The sequence below is a fragment of the Salvelinus alpinus genome, chromosome 7 (genome assembly GCF_045679555.1).
Source record: "Salvelinus alpinus chromosome 7, SLU_Salpinus.1, whole genome shotgun sequence".
Classification (NCBI taxonomy): Eukaryota; Metazoa; Chordata; class Actinopteri; order Salmoniformes; family Salmonidae; genus Salvelinus; species Salvelinus alpinus.
The window spans coordinates 29,858,096-29,879,113 of NC_092092.1; the positions used below are offsets into that span (position 1 = coordinate 29,858,096).

Below are 21,018 nucleotides of genomic sequence, written 5' to 3' on the forward strand. Positions count from 1 at the left end.
ACAGTATATTTATGATTCTCCGTAAGTACAGTACCAGTCAAAAGTTTGGACACACCTACTCATTCAATTTTTTTTTATTTTTTTAAACTATTTTCTACATTGTAGAATAATAGTGAAGACATCCAAATGGTGAAATAACACATATGGAATCATTCAGTAAACAAAAAAGTGTTAAACAAATCAAAATATATTGTACATTTGAGATTCTTCAAAGTAGCCACCCTTTGCCTTGATGACAGCTTTGCACACACTTGGCATTCTCTCAACCAACTTCATGAGGTAGTCACTTGGAATGCATTTCAATTAACAGGTGTGCCATGTTAAAAGTTAATGTGTGGAAAGTTTTTCCTTCTTAATGCGTTTGAGCCAATCAGTGTTGTAGTGACAAGGTAGGGGTGGTATACAGAAGACAGCCCTATTTGGTAAAAGAGCAAGTCCATATTACGCCAAGAACAACTCAAATAAGCAATGAGAAACGACAGTCCATCATTACTTTAAGACATGAAGGTCAGTCAATGCGTAAAACTTCAAGCTATGAGGAAACTGGCTCTCATGAGGATTGCAACAGGAAAGGAAGACCCAGAGTTACCTCTGCTGCAGAGGATAAGTTCATTCGAGTTAACAGCCTCAGAAAAAAGCAGCCCAAATAAATGTTTCACAGAGTTCAAGTAACAGACACGTCTCAACATCAACTGTTCAGAGGAGACTGCGTGAATCAGGCCTTCATGGTTGAATTGCTGCAAAGAAACCACTACTAAAGGACACCAATAAGAAGAAGAGACTTGCTTGGGCCAAGAAACACGAGCAATGGACATTAGACCGTTGGAAATCTGTCCTTTGGTCTGATGAGTCCAAATTTGAGATTTATGGTTCTAACCACTATGTCTTTGTGAGACGCAGAGTAGGTGAACGTATGATCTCTGCATGTGTGGTTCCCACCTTGAAGCATGGAGGAGGAGGTGTGATGGTGTGGTGGTGCTTTGCTGGTGACACTGCCTGTGATTAATTTAGAATTCAAGGCACACTTAACCAGCATGCCTACCACAGCATACTGCAGCGATACACCATCCCATCTGGTTTGTGCTCATTTGTTTTTCAACAGGACAATGACCCAACACACCTCCAGGCTGTGTAAGGGCTATTTGACCAAGAAGGAGAGTGATGGAGAGTGATGGAGTACTGCATCAGATGACCTGGCCTCCACAATCACCCAACCTCAACTCAATTGAGATGGTTTGGGATGAGTTGGACCGCAGAATGAAGGAAAAGCAGCCAACAAGTGCTCAGCATATGTGGGAACTCCTTCAAGTCTGTTGGAAAAGCATTCCAGGTGAAGCTGGTTGAGAGAATGCCAAGAGTGTGCAAAGCTGTCATCAAGGCAAAGGGTGGCTACTTTGAAGAATCTAAAATAAAAAATGTATTTTGATTTGTTGAACACGTTTTTGGTTACTACATGATTCCATGTGTTATTTCAGAATTTTGATGTCTTCATTATTATTCTAAAATGTAGAAAATAGTAAAAATAAAGGAAAACCTTTGAATAAGTAGGTGTGTCCAAACTTTTGACTGGTACTGTATATAGGACATAGAATACCATAACAAACAATGGAAGGGGACGGTGATAGATCTTTAAATCTACCCAAAGTCTAAGAAATCTAAGACAACATGCATACACACATGCGCACAAACACACGCACACTCCCGTACCTCTCCAGTGCCTCTTTGACCAGCTCCTTAGCACTGGAGTGTGTTGTTGCCAGGACGCTCTTGTAGTTGGCCCCCTGGCAGATCTCACTGCCAAAGATCTTCAGAATGCCTGGGGCCGTTATCTGATTGGACAGTTCAGCAGGGTCATCTGTCATTGATGCATCCCCGGGAGAAACTAGATGGACGCGTCAGGAATAACAGTAGTGACTACATCATCAGAACTGGTAAGCAAGTGCACTTCATTTATTTTAGGCTGGGGTCGGGGTTAAGGTTTAGACTGCTTGCCAGTCAGATGCTTTCTGCTTAAGCCAACTCGTTTGTCATTGTCAAGGTTAGGGTTAATGTTTATAAAAATACAATTTTGATTAGAAAAAGGCATACTTCTGTCATTCGACTCCTTCCAAGCATGGCTAGGTATGCCAGGTAACCCGGGTAAGGCCATAGCGGTGGCGTTATGGGCGGAGCCTCGCTGGAACACAGCAGACAAGCGGTTGGTATGACGACGGATGCGACTCCTGGATGGCTGTCTGATGACTACCACGCCCACACTGTCAGCTGACCTGGTACTGGAACCAGAGGAGCCTGACCTGGGGGGGGGGGGGGGGGGGCGACGACACAGATCGAGATAATGAGAAAGAGAGATAAAGGGATAGAGAACTATAGAGAGAAATCGCTCTGTCAGTAAGCAATGTTGTCCCACCAATAAGAGTGTTACAAAATGCTAGAATGACACACAGTAGAACTCTAATTAAAAAACCCTCCAGAAAATCTAAAGAATAGTAATCTAAATCCACTGTGTCACTTCCTCATGATATCTCTACCCTCTTTGAGAAAGGTATCAACATTGAGTCTCAACTAGACATTACCATCCATCCATCAACAGTCCCCAATCTTACTTTACTGTGCTATGCTCAGTCTGTTAATGAGATAATATGGTGTTGTTAGACCTATTTCTGCAACAATCCATGTAAGCTTCTTATTTTAATTGCTCAATGCTTCATTGTTAAGGGAATTTGAGTTGTTTCTTTCAGATTAACGTTTATAGAGCCCCACAGTATATGGGTCATAATACCCATAAAACCTAGTGATTAAAACCAGAAATTTTCTAACCATTAATTTTTCCCATAGGGGAATTTAGAACCACTTCAAACAAGGTCTCTGTTTCATGTAGGTTTTCCCTGGCGTGACATTTTAATAACCGTGTAAATCTCTCTTGGACAAGGTGACTTTTATCAATATATTAGTCTCTATTTACTCTCTGTTTCGAAAAAGCTAATTAGCATCAAAATAGACATCATGCAAAACTACAAATCCCTGCAAGCTCCGGCACCTTTGCTGCCAGCTACTACCTACCTTGATCTAAAACTAACTATATATTTTACATTTTCATTTACTCTTCCACATTTGATTTAACTCATATTTGTTGGCTTATTTATGCATTTGGGCTTGTATCTTGTACAGAATACTATCCTAGTAGCAGTCAGATATTTACAATGTGCCATGAATACTAGGCTAGTTTCTTGCCAAAAAGTTAGCTAGCTAGCAACCTAGATGACAATAGCAACATACCCTTATTTTACCAGAACCTCTTCTTCTTTAACCATATTTAATCCCTTATGTCTGCCAACAATATAAACGAGGTGAAATCTATTTCAATTCACTGTGTCAGAATGCACTGCTGTATTAAAGCAAGATAGACGAAAGTCGTCTGTTCTTTCAACCAATTGATTGGTAAACATTTTAAAAGGTATATTTTCCATATATAGACTGTGTTTTAATAAAAATCAACTATATATATGCATTGAGCTGGTCTGATGATATAAGCGCACTGTTTGATGAGATAAGACACAGAAATCAACCATCCTCCTCCCGCTCTACCTGGCTTTCGCAGATTCTGCCATTACTCTCCTGAAGTTGGCGGTAATAGGCTACACGAGAAGTCGGCAACCTTTCTCATGTGGAATGCCAATTTAAACCAAAACTTGTTTCTCAAGTTTTGGAGCTCTGCAAACAACTGGTGGCGTGTATTCATGGATGCCAAGGGAAGCCAGGCTTCCCCCAAAAAATCATCAAGAAAAAAAGAAAATATCTATAAAATAATTGATGTTATGACTCTCTGTGTTTCATACATTTCCTTTAATTCGCAAGAGGCTGAATGTATCTCACTGGAGAAAGCATCCGAGCAAGCCAAAAAGCGCCCCACAGTCTCTCTACGTGTAGGCCATCTATCTGATGCTGTCTGGACCAAACGAGTATGACATTATTGCCGCCCGTAGCATTGAATGCATTTGGCCTCCCTTGATTAAAAAATATATAAAATAATAGCCAATCAGCGTCGAGCTCAACTTTGAATGGTCCTGGCTCACTAAAAAAAAGTGTCAAGGGAAGCCTGTTTGGATTTGGCGTCACTCCTATCAAATCACATTGAGAGCATACATCATTGACATTAACATGATTCTGGTTCTGATCCAAGCATTCATTCATACATTGTTGTGCCCCTGTTCTGAGAAGATGGAAGTTCAATATGCAGCTAGATGTAAAAGGCTAATGTTAACGACCTAACGTTACCCATGAGTGGAAGTTAGTCTAGCGAGCAAGCATTTTAGCCAGGTAGCCTAGGACAACAAAAACTAAAAGCGTGTACAGTATGACAGAGTGATAGATCGTTTCATCAACATTTCATCGACGCGCACACAAACACACACACACACACACACACACACACACACACACACACACACACACACACACACACACAGAGAAATCAGAACCATGGACAGCCACATCATATTTAGCTGACATTGATTGGACTAAACTGTTTTTGGAATCTTTTAGTTGTCACTGTATTAGACTAAGCACATGTGATTTTATGATGTTGAAATGTTGAAGTTGAAATGGTGCTGGAATAGTTTTTATTTATTTATTTTACATTTTTTAACAAGGCAAGTCAGTTAAGAACAAATTCTTATCTACAATGACGGCCTATCCCGGCCAAACCCTAACCCAGATGACACTGGGCCAATTGTTCGCTGCCCTATGGGACTCCCAATCACGGCCTGAAATCGAACCTGGGTCTGCAGTGATGCCTCTAGCACTGAGATGCAGTGCCTTAGACCGCTGCGCCCCTCGGGAGCCCAGTTGAGGCAGTTCCTGTTTCCTTTGTGACTTGCGGTAACTCTCCATGGTTCTAAATCAATAGTTGTTTAGTGGTCCGAAAATGGCGGAAACATTAACTTGCTTGACAATGCTGTAGGTCATGTAACTGTCTGTTACATGCAATATGCTTTGTGGACTTCACCGGACAGAGGTTGCTCTCCGGTTTTGTGATGAAACAAAGGTGTGGTTGAATATATTCTGCCACTGTGTCTTCTTATTGTCTCGGCCTTTAGGCCTATATATCACGGTCGCAAGGCATATAAACTAACAGGTTATAGAGCAAACATCGCAAGGAAGATGTCAAGGAAGTGAATTTGTATTTATACAGGACGTACCGCCCACCAATCATGTCAATGCGGAGCTATACAGAGCCCTCTGCATTGTTCCAAAATTTGAGAGGCGGGCGGCGATGCGGTACGGAGCTAGATTTGGCCTCTGCTTGCCTCCGGAGGCTCTGCAATTGCGTCACACCCGCCATACGAAGCCTCCGACCACATTAATGGATAAAGCACAAATTGGCTTTTAGTCTCGGCCTCCGCAATGGATTAATACACTGAGATGGGCACGAATAAGACAGGTGTCTCGTGTGCTATGAAAAATATATACAGTGGGGAGAACAAGTATTTGATACACTGACGATTTTGCAGGTTTTCCTACTTACAAAGCATGTAGAGGTCTGTAACAAAAATCCAGAAAATCACATTGTATGATTTTTAAGTAATTAATTGGCATTTTATTGCATGACATAAGTATTTGATACATCAGAAAAGCAGAACTTAATATTTGGTACAGAAACCTTAGTTTGTAATTACAGAGATCATACGTTTCCTGTAGTTCTTGACCAGGTTTGCACACACTGCAGCAGGGATTTTGGCCCACTCCTCCATACAGACCTTCTCCAGATCCTTCAGGTTTCGGGGCTGTCGCTGGGCAATACGGACTTTCGGCTCCCTCCAAAGATTTTCTATTGGGTTCAGGTCTGGAGACTGGCTAGGCCACTCCAGGACCTTGAGATGCTTCTTACGGAGCCACTCCTTAGTTGCCCTGGCTGTGTGTTTCGGGTCGTTGTCATGCTGGAAGACCCAGCCACGACCCATCTTCAATGCTCTTACTGAGGGAAGGAGGTTGTTGGTCAAGATCTCGCGATACATGGCCCCATCCATCCTCTCCTCAATACGGTGCAGTTGTCCTGTCCCCTTTGCAGAAAAGCATCCCCAAAGAATGATGTTTCCACCTCCATGCTTCACGGTTGGGATGGTGTTCTTGGGGTTGTACTCATCCTTCTTCTTCCTCCAAACACGGCGAGTGGAGTTTAGACCAAAAAGCTCTATTTTTGTCTCATCAGACCACATGACCTTCTCCCATTCCTCCTCTGGATCATCCAGATGGTCATTGGCAAACTTCAGACGGGCCTGGATATGCGCTGGCTTGAGCAGGGGGACCTTGCGTGCGCTGCAGGATTTTAATCCATGACGGCGTAGTGTGTTACTAATGGTTTTCTTTGAGACTGTGGTCCCAGCTCTCTTCAGGTCATTGACCAGGTCCTGCCGTGTAGTTCTGGGCTGATCCCTCACATTCCTCATGATCATTGATGCCCCACGAGGTGAGATCTTGCATGGAGCCCCAGACCGAGGGTGATTGACCGTCATCTTGAACTTCTTCCATTTTCTAATAATTGTGCCAACAGTTGTTGCCTTCTCACCAAGCTGCTTGCCTATTGTCCTGTAGCCCATCCCAGCCTTGTACAGGTCTACAATTTATCCCTGATGTCCTTACACAGCTCTCTGGTCTTGGCCATTGTGGAGAGGTTGGAGTCTGTTTGATTGAGTGTGTGGACAGGTGTCTTTTATACAGGTAACGAGTTCAAACAGGTGCAGTTAATACAGGTAATGAGTGGAGAACAGGAGGGCTTCTTAAAGAAAAACTAACAGGTCTGTGAGAGCCGGAATTCTTACTGGTTGGTAGGTGATCAAATACTTATGTCATGCAATAAAATGCAAATTAATTACTTAAAAATCATACAATGTGATTTTCTGGATTTTTGTTTTAGATTCCGTCTCTCACAGTTGAAGTGTACCTATGATAAAAATGACAGACCTCTACATGCTTTGTAAGTAGGAAAACCTGCAAAATCGGCAGTGTATCAAATACTTGTTCTCCCCACTGTATATTTGCTATGACTCGACAAGAAATTACTTGGTCGACCAATAGCCTACCGCCCAAACAATCAACCAGTCGACTAATTGGGGACATCCCTTCTGCTTTTCCATTTTAGGAATTAGACCAGCACAAATAACACAAAATGTAAAACAGCATATTGACCAAGGAGCAGAGTTCATCTTGCCAACCAATCAAACAATGTTTTAATGACAACATCCAAGCTGACAACAACTGGGACCACTGGTCTCTACCCACGGTACCCAGATTTTATTGAGGTTCAATTGGCATTTATTGCGGCCAGTGTGTAAGGGCCTTTAAATGTGTTAATGAGTCTAAATGTTATCAAATCAGGAGAAGAACAAGTGAAGGAAGGAGCATAGGTAAAATGGAGAGAAAATAAGATAAAGATTTCCAAAGTTACAGCTTGCTAGGGTAGCTTCAAATCAAGTAGTACTTGAAGTATTATACCAACCCCTCACCCACAGACACAAACAAACATTATCAAGAACGCCTGGCTTCACCATCTACGCTAGCTAGCTAGTTAACTAGCAAGCGAGACTGTTGGTTTATAAAGGCCAAAGAAAACTATACATTTCTCATGCATGTAAATAGCTAGACAAATTGATGGCTAATGTAGCCATCTAGCCAGGCTAGTCTCACTAACTAGCTAACCATGCTAGATAACATGTATTGTGTAAATTTAAAACTTGCTCAAGACAGTTTACATATTTGTCAATTTATAAAATGTAGCCAATGTCTTCATTATTAAATTGAGCAAACATTAGATAGTTAATCCAGAGATTCTTAGCTTTGCCTTGATTCGGCAATCTCATCGGACAAAACAGAGATGCTTGTTCTAGGTCCCAAGAAACAAAGAGATCTTCTGTTGAATCTGACAATTAATCTTGATGGTTGTAAAGTTGTCTCAAATAAAACTGTGAAGGACCTCGGCTTTACTCTGGACCCTGATCTCTCTTTTGACGAACATATCAAGAATGTTTCAAGGACAGCTTTTTTCCATCTACGTAACATTGCAAAAATCAGAAACTTTCTGTCCAAAAATGATGCAGAAAAATGTATCCATGCTTTTGTTACTTCTAGGTTAGACTACTGTAATGCTCTACTTTCCGGCTACCCGGATAAAGCACTAAATAAACTTCAGTTAGTGCTAAATACGGCTGCTAGAATCCTGACTAGAAACAAAAAATGTATCATATTACTCCAGTGCTAGCCTCCCTACACTGGCTTCCTGTTAAGGCAAGGGCTGATTTGAAGGTTTTACTGCTAACCTACAAAGCATTACATGGGTTTGCTCCTACCTATCTTTCCGATTTGGTCCTGCCGTACATACCTACACATACGCTACAGTCACAAGACGCAGGCCTCCTAATTGTCCCTAGAATTTCTAAGCAAACAGCTGGAGGCAGGGCTTTCTCCTATAGAGCTCCATTTTTATGGAATGGTCTGCCTACCCATGTGAGAGACGCAGACTCGGTCTCAACTTTTAAGTCTTTACTGAAGACTCATCTCTTCAGTGGGTCATATGATTGAGTGTAGTCTGGCCCAGGAGTGTGAAGGTGAACGGAAAGGCTCTGGAGCAACGAACCGCCCTTGCTGTCTCTGCCTGGCCGGTTCCCCTCTCTCCACTGGGATTCTCTGCCTCTAACTCTATTACAGGGGCTGAGTCACTGGCTTACTGGTGCTCTTTCATGCCGTCCCTAGGAGGGGTGCGTCACTTGAGTGAGTTGAGTCACTGACGTGATCTTCCTGTCTGGGTTGGCGCCCCCCCTTGGGTTGTGCCGTGGCGGAGATCTTTGTGGGCTATACTCGACCTTGTCTCAGGATGGTAAATTGGTGGTTGAAGATATCCCTCTAGTGGTGTGGGGGCTGTGCTTTGGCAAAGTGGGTGAGGTTATATCCTTCCTGTTTGGCCCTGTCATCGGATGGGGCCACAGTGTCTCCTGACCCCTCCTGTCTCATCCTCCAGTATTTATGCTGCAGTAGTTTATGTGTCGGGGGGCTAGGGTCAGTTTGTTATATCTGGAGTACTTCTTCTGTCTTATCCGGTGTCCTGTGTGAATTTAAGTATGCTCTCTCTAATTCTCTCTTTCTCTTTCTTTCTCTCTCTCGGAGGACCTGAGCCCTAGGTACATGCCTCAGGACTACCTGGCATGATGACTCCTTGCTGTCCCCAGTCCACCTGGCCGTGCTGCTGCTCCAGTTTCAACTGTTCTGCCTGCAGCTATGGAACCCTGACCTGTTCACCGGACGTGCTACCTGTCCCAGACCTGCTGTTTTCAACTCTCTAGAGACAGCAGGAGCGGTAGAGATACTCTTAATGATCGGCTATGAAAAGCCAACTGACATTTACTCCTGAGGTGCTGACTTGCTGCACCCTCGACAACTACTGTGATTATTATTATTTGACCATGCTGGTCATTTATGAACATTTGAACATCTTGGCCATGTTCTGTTATAATCTTCACCCGGCACAGCCAGAAGAGGACTGGCCACCCCTCATAGCCTGGTTCCTCTCGAGGTTTCTTCCTAGGCCTTTCTAGGGAGTTTTTCCTAGCCACCGTGCTTCTACACCTGCATTGCTTGCTGTTTGGGGTTTTAGGCTGTGTTTCTGTACAGCACTTTGAGATATCAGCTGATGTAAGAAGGGCTATATAAATACATTTGATTTGATTTGATCCAGATCATCATGGCTCTGGTGAGTGATGTGAAGCTTGAGACTGTCACACCCTGATCTGTTTCACCTGTCTTTGTGATTGTCTCCACCCCTCCTCCAGGTGTCGCCCATCTTCCCCATTATCCCCTGTGTCGCCCATCTTCCCCATTATCCCCTGTGTTCTCTGTTTGTCTGTTGCCCGTTCGTTTTGTTCGTAAAACCTACCAGCGTTTGTTTCCCTGCTCCTGCCTGTTTTCCTGCTCCTGTTTTCTAGTCCTTCCCGGTTTTGACCCGTTCTGCCTGCCCTGACCCTGAGACTGCCTGCCGTTTTGTACCTTACCCTCACCGTTCTGGATTATTGACCACTACCTGCCCTGACCCTGAGACTGCCTGCTGTTCTGGACCGTTTACACCCTTTCTGGATTACCGACCCCTGAGTGCCTTGACCTGTCGTTTGCCTGCCCTGTGGTTGTAATAAACTCTTGTTACTGCTACACTGTCTGCATCTGGGTCTTACCTAAACTTGATAGAGACAGGCATTTGTAGTTCTGTATGATAGCCACATTAGCAGCAAATTAGCATATATATTTTTTTAGGGGGTTAAATACTGGCGAATATATTGATAAAAGTCACCTTGTCCGAGAGAGATTTACATGGTTATGGTCAAAATGTCAAGTCTACATGAAACACAGCCCTTATTTGAAGTGTTTAAAAAAAATCCCCTATGTGAAAAATGAAAGGTGGAAAAACCATTGGAATCATTTCCGTGTTTGACCGCATTTGACCTTCTTCTCACGCTCACACGGCACACCTCTTATATCTCACGCAGTACTGCTTTTCTTTTTCTAATTAGTCAATTGTATAGTCAATGCGTTAACTTTTCAACTGTGCTCCAAATCATTTTGAATCCGGAGCATCTGCACCTGCAATTCAACATCACGAGTGGAACCTCTATCATTGTACTGTCTTACCACAGCACAGTGAACCGCAGCACATTGAAACATTTGATTGGTCTAGTTATGAAAGGGATCAAGGGGATTGGATGCAAAACATTTTTCTTTAGAAACACCCCTCAAGATTAGAGCACACTCCGCTGTGATTGTAAAACTGTAAAATGAGCAGCACAGTAGCACTACATTGTATGTACAATGTTGCCAACAAAATGAGGTTTCTGTTACTCCCGTCCCTATTGCAGAATGCAGCCTTCTGACAGCATGTACTAAAGTCAAATGAATCCACACCTGCATTAGTCCATGACAGGCTCGTTTGGTGATCGGAATTTAAGCTGTCACAACGAAAAGGCAGCAGAGACCTAAAGTATGTTTTATCAGGGAAGTTTGGTAGGGTGACATCAGAGGCGGCCCCTCATTCAGGGCAGGTGGGGCTTTCCTGTTTTGCATGTTATTTTGGTATTAATACGTGTCACATATCAGTTTGTAAACAATATTTAAAAAAAAATATATATACATATAATTGAGTTAATAAAGCCATATACAAACATGGTCTCTTTTTTTTCTGGAGTAAGGCAGTTCCAAAATGCAGGTGTTTCAGCCTAGCTCAGTGCTTTCTGTGGTGGTGGGGAAGCCAGCAGAAAATACGGAGCGTTGTGCCGTGATTGGCTCAGTGTTCGGCCACTGGGTAGAGCTAGAAAATGCAAGCCCCTTGGGTGCTGCCATAGAGTTATATTAAAAAGTGCCCATACAAGAAGGCTCAAGGTCATTGGCCACAGATAAAATGACGTCAAATCACATATCTACAGTGGCTTTGATTGGACTGATCATGTCAACATCATACCTTCAAAATCTTAGCTAGCAGTCATCATCATAAATCAAGTCGACAATCTACTGGCAAATCCTTTTTAATCCTTGCCATATGAAAATAAATTATAGATAAAACGTATCGGTGCTCATCGGCCATTGGACAAACATTACACAGCAAGTTGGAAATCGCTAATTCAACAATGAGTGGTTAGGAAGGAATCAGTGGCTAACTGCAAGCATTACAAAGCAATCATTAGCCTGCTATTCAGTGTAGTGGCTGTGTGGTCCCAAGTCTAAGATTTTTTTTTAATGTGTATTATTATTATTTTTAAATTTAACCTTTATTTAACTAGACAAGTCAGTTAAGAACAAATTCTTATTTACAATGACGGCCTACCAAAAGGCAAAAGGCCTCCTGTGGGGACGGGGGCCTGGGATTAAAATAAATAAATACAATATAAATATAGGACAAAACACACATCACAACAAGAGAGACAACACAACACTACATAAAGAGAGACCTAAGACAACAACACAGCATGGTAGCAACACAACATAACAACAACATGGTAGCAGCACAAAAGATGGTACACACATTATTGGGCACAGACAACAGCACAAAGGGCAAGAAGGTAGAGACAATAATACATCACACAAAGCAACTGTCAGTAAGTGTCCATGATTGAGTCTTTGAATGAAGAGATTGAGATAGAACTGTCCTGTTTGAGTGTTTGCTGCAGCTCGTTCCAGTCGCTAGTTGCAGTGAACTGAAAAGAGGAGCGACCCAGGGATGTGTGTGCTTTGGGGACCTTTAATGGACTGCAGTTGAAAATTAGCCAGCTGGCTAAAACCGGCACTTTTACTGAAACGTTGATTAATGTGCACTGTCCCTGTAAAAAATAAAATAAATAAACTCAAACAGAATGTGACTGGCAAAACGGGTGTTGTATGTGGAGGATGAGGGCTGCAGTAAATATCTCAGATAGGGGGGAGTGAGGCCAAAGAGGGTTTTTTAAATAAGCATCAACCAGTGGGTCTTGCGACGGGTATACAGAGATGACCAGTTTACAGAGGAGTATAGAGTGCAGTGATGTGTCCTATAAGGAGCATTGGTGGCAAATCTGATGGTCGAATGGTAAAGAACGTCTAGCCGCTCGAGAGCACCCTTACCTGCCGATCAATAAACTATATTGCCGTAATCTAGCATGGGTAAGATGGTCATCTGAATCAGGGTTAGTTTGACAGCTGGGGTGAAAGAGGAGCGATTACGATAGAGGAAACCAAGTCTAGATTTTAACTTTAGCCTGCAGCTTTGATGTGTGCTGAGAGAAGGACAGTGCACAGTCTAGCCATACTCCCAATTACTTGTATGAGGTGACTACCTCAAGCTTTGAACCCTCAGAGGTAGTAATAACACCTGTGGGGAGAGAAGCATTCTTCTTACCGAACCACATGACCTTTGTTTTGGAGGTGTTTAGAACAAGGTTAAGGGTAGAGAAACCTTGATGGACACTAAGAAAGCTTTGTTATAGAGCGTTTAACACAAAATCCGGGGAGGGGCAAGCTGAGTATAAGATGGATGCGAGTGCTTCCTACTGCCTGAGCTGTAGGAAGAAGCAGATGTTCTAACTTTGTACACTGCGCTCTTTGAGAGAGGTAGTTAGCAAACCAGGCCAAAGACCCCTCAGAGACACCAATACTCCATAGCCGGCCCACAAGAATGGAATGGTCTACCGTATCAAAAGCTTTGGCCAAGTCAATAAAAATTAAGGGTCTCTTTTCCTAGTTTAAAATTATAAACATTCAACATTGGCCATGCTGTCAATGAAGCATGATTGGTGCCTCGCTCAAAACAACTGTTAACTTGGAACTGCAAAATCTGACTTTAGTGAGTTCAAGCAACTGGGAACTCGGGGAAAACGAGCTACGACTGGGAAAATGTGTTTTGAACTTTCATCCAACTCGGAATTGTAAATTCGGAACTCGGGCCTCTTTCTAGAGCTACGACCTGAAGATCACAGACGTCATCATGATTCTACTTTATTTGGTATATTTTCACCTATTTATTTCACCTACTGTTCTGACTTGGTGGTGCACATCTAGCCTATAACATGTTTTTGAGAAATGTAATCATCGAATATTGTAAGAGCTTTCATTGCATATATGCCCCTTTAATTTATCCTACGGTTCTGACTTGGTGTACAGGGAGAACACTGTAAGAACGGCACATGTTCTGAATTCTGTTGCTGTACATTTCAAAAGTGCTGAACAAATAGTTATATTGAATACGTCCATCCTAGCTCGTTCATGAATGTCTTAATCAAAATTAAGGACTGCCTCTTATCCGCTTGTCGTTCCCTAATGCCATAGTTTGTACATCTCAATTGTCAGTAGAAACCACAGTTGTTTAATCAAGTCAGCCATATCAGCTATGTTTTTTTAAAGGCAGTATATGAGGCTGAATGAACTGTTTCGCTGCCAGACAAGGCTCCGCTGATAGCCAGGTGTAGCAATGTTAAGGTGTTGCGACTTCTGTTAGGACTCTGCTGTTGGAACAGCTTAATGTAGGCCCTAACAGATTGTGGGCACCGTTTGCCACCATTATAGTGCAATTAATGTATTGTTTAGTGTTGTGTTGTGTAGTGGCTTTGCTGGCATGCATCCCCCATTTTTTTTATTTTTAATTGCCAGTGGGTGACATGATTTTGTAACTATGAATATAATTTTGTCAAATAGATTGTGAACCCAAAAGTTCAAGTTTGATTCTAGAGCGGGAACAATACATCGAAAAATAATTTGGTTAGGGACATGTACGGTCAGATTTATGTAATCTTGTCTTCAGAAGATGTAATTATATATTTACCTAATTTAGTCTGATCAGTGGAACAATTCTCATTTTTAACAATGGGCTAAAATATAGGGTAATTAGTGTGCTTGTCAGCAAGAACACTACTATTAATCCCCACACTTATTTTATTATTCCACTTCTTCACAGTTTTGCCAGTCTATTCACATATTTGAAATTTGATATGCCTACTTGTGTCATTGAAAATTAATGATATGAGGCTATGTATTTTTGCAGCCATTCATGGGCAGTTTTGAATAAGTCATACAGATACGCATTGGATATTAAATGCTCCAGGAATCAAATGTCATTTTTGACATTTTAGTATTGTGCACATGCTAGGCAGAGATGTTAAGGGGACTCACAACTTCTGTCTGTGTAGAGTAAGATAATGGCAAGGATCTTAAACTAGTATGTGTAAATCACCTGAATATTGATATTCATTAGATTTTTCTTAAAGGTTGGGTGATTTTGAGAAATTAATTGTTATAACAACACCCAGCACTTGGGAACACAGATCAGGGGTGGCCAGCCCTTCTGGAGAGCAAGCAGGATTTTATTCCAGTCCTATTTTAAAGAGATCATTCACCCAAATTACAAAATACAAAATGTTTGTGTTCTTACCTTGAAAGCTGTCTATTGACAAGGAGACTGCAATCTATGGTTTGGTTCCCCACTGCCATCAACCATGAATATTAGTATTTCCTGTGCAGAGCCTTGGTGTAGTGGTGACACTCCTTGGCACGTGTCGCATACAACTTTCCACCTGAGAACAGGGATCAATCCCTGCTTCCAACCTTCCTACAGTTTCTCCCATTTGCCTGTCTCCCCATTTCATTATAGTCTGAATAAACTGTCAAACCACCCCCCATCTAGGGGTTGGGCCAGGGGGTAATGGAAATTCAAATAGCAAATCTAACTCCCAAGTTTTTGTTCTAAAGTTGACAGCCCTGGTATTATAACTCATACTGTGGTACTCTATTGGAAAGGTTCTAAAAATTCCATAACCTTTAACCCCGTGGATGATATAGCAAATTCCGGGGTACCATGAGCGACATGCACCTACAACATGCATCTACAACCTTGAAACTGTACATGTTATTAATGTTAGCTCTCTGTGAACATCTAATGGCCAGCCGTGCTGCCCTGTTCTGAGTCAACTGCAATTTTCCTAAGTCCCTCTTTGTGGCACTTGACTACATGACTGAACAGTAGTCCAGGTGCGACAAAATTAGGGCCTGTATGACCTGCCTTGTCGACAGTGCTGTTAAGAAGGAAGAGCAGCGCTTTATTATGGACAGACTTCTCCCCATCTAAGCTACTGTTGTATCAATATGTTTTGACCATGACAGTTTACAATCCAGAGTTACTCTAAGCAGTTTAGTCACCTCAACTTGCTCAATTTCCACATTATTCATTACAAGATTTAGTTGGGGTTTAGGGTTTAGTGAATGATTTGTCCTAAATACAATGCTTTAATTTTTTGAAAAGCATTGTAGTACAGTAGGCCTACATGCATTGCTTACTGTGAAGAGCCATCACTTGGTTTTCTCCCCAGCTTTATGAAGCGCCGTTTGGGTGAACAGGCAGGTAAACCCACGGAATGGAGAGAGTTTGTCTTGGGAGGCAGAGGGCTCCGGTCCAAAGTCATCTTTGTGGAGTCCATTCCAAGCTCCCGATCAAGGCTCCAAGAGCGTTAAGCGCGTTGGTCTAAAATTAATATTCGTATTCTTTAAAAAATAAATAAATAATATAATAAATATGTAACAAACACTTTTGAAATCAAACAAATGTGCAGAGTTGAGGAATTGCTCTTGGTAGTTTAGTTTTCTTTCATTCAACAGCGCATGCAACTTCGAACGCGCCGCTCCAAGTTCTGATGCAGCTGTTCCAGTCCCAGTTGTGCGGAGCAATTGCCAACACCCGTTTCAGGAGAACACCGAATGACTTGTAACACTAATCAGAGAGTGGAAAGTCAGAATCATCACCGTCCAAAAAAACGGAACATCTGTATTTTACAGTTAAGTCATTTACGCATTTTACCGCGCGCACCGCAAGAGCTGCTCCTAAAGTACGAGATCGCTACATCTCCGTAGCCATTCAATTTGAGGTCTCAGTACCAAGAAAGCGACAGGCGGGAAGGCGACCTTGGATGGTGCGCGCTGACAGAAGGAATTTCAGAGTGCAACTGCGTGGGAGCGCACGTGCTAAGTGGTCGTCAGCCCACCACTGCCAACCAAAGTGAAGTAACGTAGTAGTTCAGTTCTTCTCTTTTGTTCTCTTTACACGATCCCCTACAGCCCTATAGGCTAACCATCCTCAGAAAATGGGTTGAACTTGACAGTGAAATTGAATAGGTATTCCCCTGTTCGTCACGGCACTTTGGGTGCAGTGGAATTTAAGATACTCCAATTTGTTTTCATTTTTTGCGCTGAGAACTCCACCTGGTGGCGAACACGCTTCACATCATAGATAACCTCAGATCCAAATGCCTGCCTCTCTCTCATCAATTATCATGTAGTATTTCATCTGTAGTGTCGTTTTGTTAGGTGAGATCATAATGCATAGTAATTTAGATACACTTCAGTTGTGAAGTAGTGTAAGGTATACTAGATGACAATGTTTGAGCACTGTGGACATCATCATTTTAACCAGGGTTGGGAAGTAACGGATTTCATGTAATCTGTTACATGTAAATAATTACAAAAAACTGTAACTGTAATCCGTTACGTTACCAGCAAAAGTATTGTAATCAGATTAGATACTTTTGAAAAACTAGATGATTACTTCGAGGATTACTTTTCAATTCAGAAAGGATTTTAGCGATTTTTTTGGACACTTCTTTGTTTTAGCAATGACATTTAAATCAGCATTGAAAAAGGCGAAAGTTTAAATTTGTTCCACCTGAGCAAATCTGACCACAAGTCAGAGACCACTATGATGACACACCAAATGTGTTTGATGGATCGCGGGAAAAGAGCAGGAATGGGCTTTTGTAGGCTACAGTCCAAGCTATGTCTTCCAATGGTGCGACTGCTGTATCCAAAAATGATCCAATTTGAATTAACGCTTGGAGGTAAGGATGACTGCAGGGGTGTAGTCTACAGCGATACGGACATCACGTATTATTGATATCTACATAGCGCAAGGATGTGAATCACACTGCTGCTCTCTCATTTAGCTATTTGTGCCTTAGGGATTGTGGTTGTTGTGGATGGATGTTCATAAATCTAAATGTGTATTTGAAACCAATAATGATTGAACTCAAGAAGTTTAAACTGCCTATTGTTACGGATACAAGTATTCTGTGTGTATCCTGTGTGTATTTCTGTTCTCTCCTTCTCCCCTACTCACAGGTGACAATCATCATTCCCCAATCAGTCATCAATCAGTCACTAATCGGAAGACACCTGCTCCTTTTCCCTTACCCAATCACAGTCCCTTTCCCTTGGTTTAAAAACCCTGCCAGTTGTTTTCTCTAGAGCTCAATCTCTCTGTCAATGCCATCTGTCTGTAGATCTCTTGTTTGGTTTGCAACTACATGTCACTTTGTCCCCACCTGTGAGTATTGGTTTTGTTGTGGTGTTTGTTTGACGGTGGGAAAAGGGGGTAACCAGACAGGTCGCCCATGGGCATACATTACCCGTAGGAATACTTTGTATATAAACACTAGTTAGAACTGGGTGGACCACCCCCTGTATTTTTGGTTAGTTAGTTAGCTGTTGGTGACGTAGGCTAGTCTGGCTTAGGGGTGTTTTTGGATACTTATTATTTCTTTCCTTGGGTCCTGCCCCCCCCCGAGTGTTTTCAAATAAACCATGTGTGTTTGACGGTAATTTAGTTGTCTGTGGTTATTCCGTTCTCACTATCTTTTTCACAATTATAATTTGCATGAGTTATGTTACGGGTCTCGTTACCATCCCCCCCTTGACTGTCGGGCCAAAAGGGATTCGTAACACTATCAATAATTGTTTTTGAAACCAGTGGACAGCCAGTGAAACATGCGCTCTCGCAACAGCTGCATAGTGTGGATCCCAGCCTATAGAGTAAAAGTCGGGCTTTTATTGTTCAATGTAATTCATGCTGAATTTTCTAAAAATCCATAGACCTAATGGCACATGCTAAAACTCGCAAACTTTTGATATAAAGAGGCAATCTGTAGTTGCTACATCCATTTTTGGACTTAAAAATTATATATACAGTACCAGTCAAAAGTTTGGACACACCTACTCATTCAAGAGTTTCTTAATTATTATTCTACAATAGAAAATAGTAAAAATAAAGACATCAAAACTATGAAAAGCAGCCAACAAGTTCTCAGCATATGTGGGAACTCCTTCAAGACAGTTGGAAAAGCATTCCTCATGAAGCTGGTTGAGAGAATGCCAAGAGTGCAAAACTTCCATCAAGGCAAAGGGTGGCTACTTTGAAGAATCTCAAATAAAAAAAATATTTGGATTTGTTTAACACTTCTTTAGTTACTACATGATTTCATATGTGTTATTTCAGAGTGTCGATGTCTTCACTATTATTCTACAATCAAAATAAAGAAAAGCCCTCCAATGAGTAAAGTAGATGTGTCCAAACTTTTTACTAGTACTGTATATATGTTATATATACAACTTTTGAACGGTAGTGTGTATATATATATACTACCGTTCAAAAGTTTGGGGTCACTTAGAAATGTCCTTGTTTTTTTAAAGAAAAGCAGATTTTTTTTTTTGTCCATTAAAATAACATCAAATTGATCAGAAATACAGTGTTGACATTGTTAATGTTGTAAAGAGGCAGCCTGCCTCCGGAAGAGGTTCAGAAAGGACCTGCAAGTAAAAGGGAGAAAATTCACATTGATAAGTCTACGTTTGATTTGCTCTCAATTGTAATGAGAAACAAGTGTAGGGAAATGGAAGAGGTATACAAGAGTGACACAACTATCAGAAAGAGATTTAAGTGTGTCACTATGTATCAGAGAGCATGTCTATTCATCTTATTGTGTCTGCAAATGTGTAAAGTACCAAACAACTGTGGATGCATAACAGTTTCAAAGTGTGTGAGTGAGTGCAATAGATGTATGCTAATGAGAAAAGTAATACATTACAGATTGGCTGAATTGATTAATCATCAAAACAGGGTAGACCCTATGATGGGTTGGGTATTGTGAAGGATGGTTTTATCTTTTTAACAAAAATATATGCCTTATAGAAATAGGACATGTTAATCACAAAACATAGCATGACTGCAGAAAAGCCGGATATCTGGATCCTGTGTGCTGTGAGGCTGGGACCAGCCTGGGCACCACCGATAGGCTAGCAGGTTTAAACCACGCTAAGCCTCTACTGTCACAGGCCAACTCTAAAGTTGGAACTACATCTGTCACAGTATAAAAGATGTCTGTACTATTTCAGTCAGTTCTCTGCTTTACCCTGCGTGGTGATACAGTGAACCCGTATATACAAAAATTGTATTTACCATTTATCACGTATGCTAAATAAAAATACTTAAAGTATATTCGGTGACTTTGAATCACATTTTATCCTGATACCAGATTCGATTGACACAGCCTTTTACAGTATAGACAGCAAAATTACACATTTACTGTATTCTGGGACCATTGATATGCACATGGCCATCTCCTGGGTACTGGAGGAATGCAGCTGTCTCTGGGCCTGTCCTTGCACCTCTGTCAGCTGATGATGCCCCAGACCATGCAATTGATGCAGTGGCACTGGACTCTGAACCTGACTCATAGTCTGGATCAGCACAGAGATGAGGCTGTGTGCAGCCAAAACCACCTCTGAATACTCTCTCTGCTGAACACAAAGTGAACATCAGCTGGATATATGGGGAAATGCATTAACTGACTTGACCACATTTGAATGTCTCTAGCTTAAATAGCCAGCTAGTCCAGAACATTTTGTTATCTAAGGGTAATTCAGATACAAATCAGATGACTAGTTTGAAAGTATGCTTTCTGTAAACCAAGTAGCTGTCCATAAAGGGCGAAATGTGATTTCAATCTCATGACGTAAGAGTCTCGTCATGGTGGATACATGTAACGTTACCTAGCTAGTATAACTGGGTCCATTAATGATGGTTCTAATCAATGGCTATTTTCGACGTGATTTGGTTTGATACAAACATATGTACAACCCTACGGCTGGTAGTGGCTAGCTACAGGCTGGCAGCGACTAGTTACAGGCATGCAGTGTCTTGCGATTCATTCCCTCAACAACTTTAAAAATCTGCTATCCGAGCAGCTAACCGATCGCTGCAGCTGTACATAGTCCATCTGTAAACTACCCACCCAATTTACCTACCTCACCCCCCATACTGCTTTTATTTATTTACTTTTCTGCTCTTTTGCACACCAGTATCTCTTCTTGCACATGATCATCTGATGATTTATCACTCCAGTGTTAATCTGCTAAATTGTAATTATTCGATTTATTGCCTACCTCATGCCTTTTGCACACATTGTATATAGATTCTCTTTTTTTTTCTACCATGTTATTGACTTGTTTATTGTTTACTCCATGTGTAACTCTGTGTTGTCTGTTCACACTGCTATGCTTTATCTTGGCCAGGTCGCAGTTGCAAATGAGAACTTGTTCTCAACTAGCCTACCTGGTTAAATAAAGGTGAAATAAAAATAAAATAAAATTCCATTTGTCTAGTTAGTCAGACAACTTTAAGACAGCCGACTAAACTAGTTAAGT

The 21,018-nt window shown here is 41.6% G+C and overlaps 1 protein-coding gene across 1 annotated transcript in view; it reads right to left on the minus strand.

The window, feature by feature from the left end:
• LOC139580762 (ras-interacting protein 1-like) overlaps nucleotides 1-16,945 on the minus strand; it is a 47,345-nt gene extending 30,400 nt beyond the window's left edge. The window contains exons 1-3 of the mRNA XM_071409751.1: nucleotides 15,829-16,945; nucleotides 2,089-2,294; nucleotides 1,708-1,882 (exon numbers count right to left, since the gene is read on the minus strand). Coding sequence (XP_071265852.1) covers nucleotides 1,708-1,882; nucleotides 2,089-2,294; nucleotides 15,829-15,968 — 521 coding nt within the window. The 5' untranslated portion in view covers nucleotides 15,969-16,945. The remainder of the gene's footprint in view (nucleotides 1-1,707; nucleotides 1,883-2,088; nucleotides 2,295-15,828) is intronic.
• Between the last annotated feature and the right edge of the window lie 4,073 nt (nucleotides 16,946-21,018).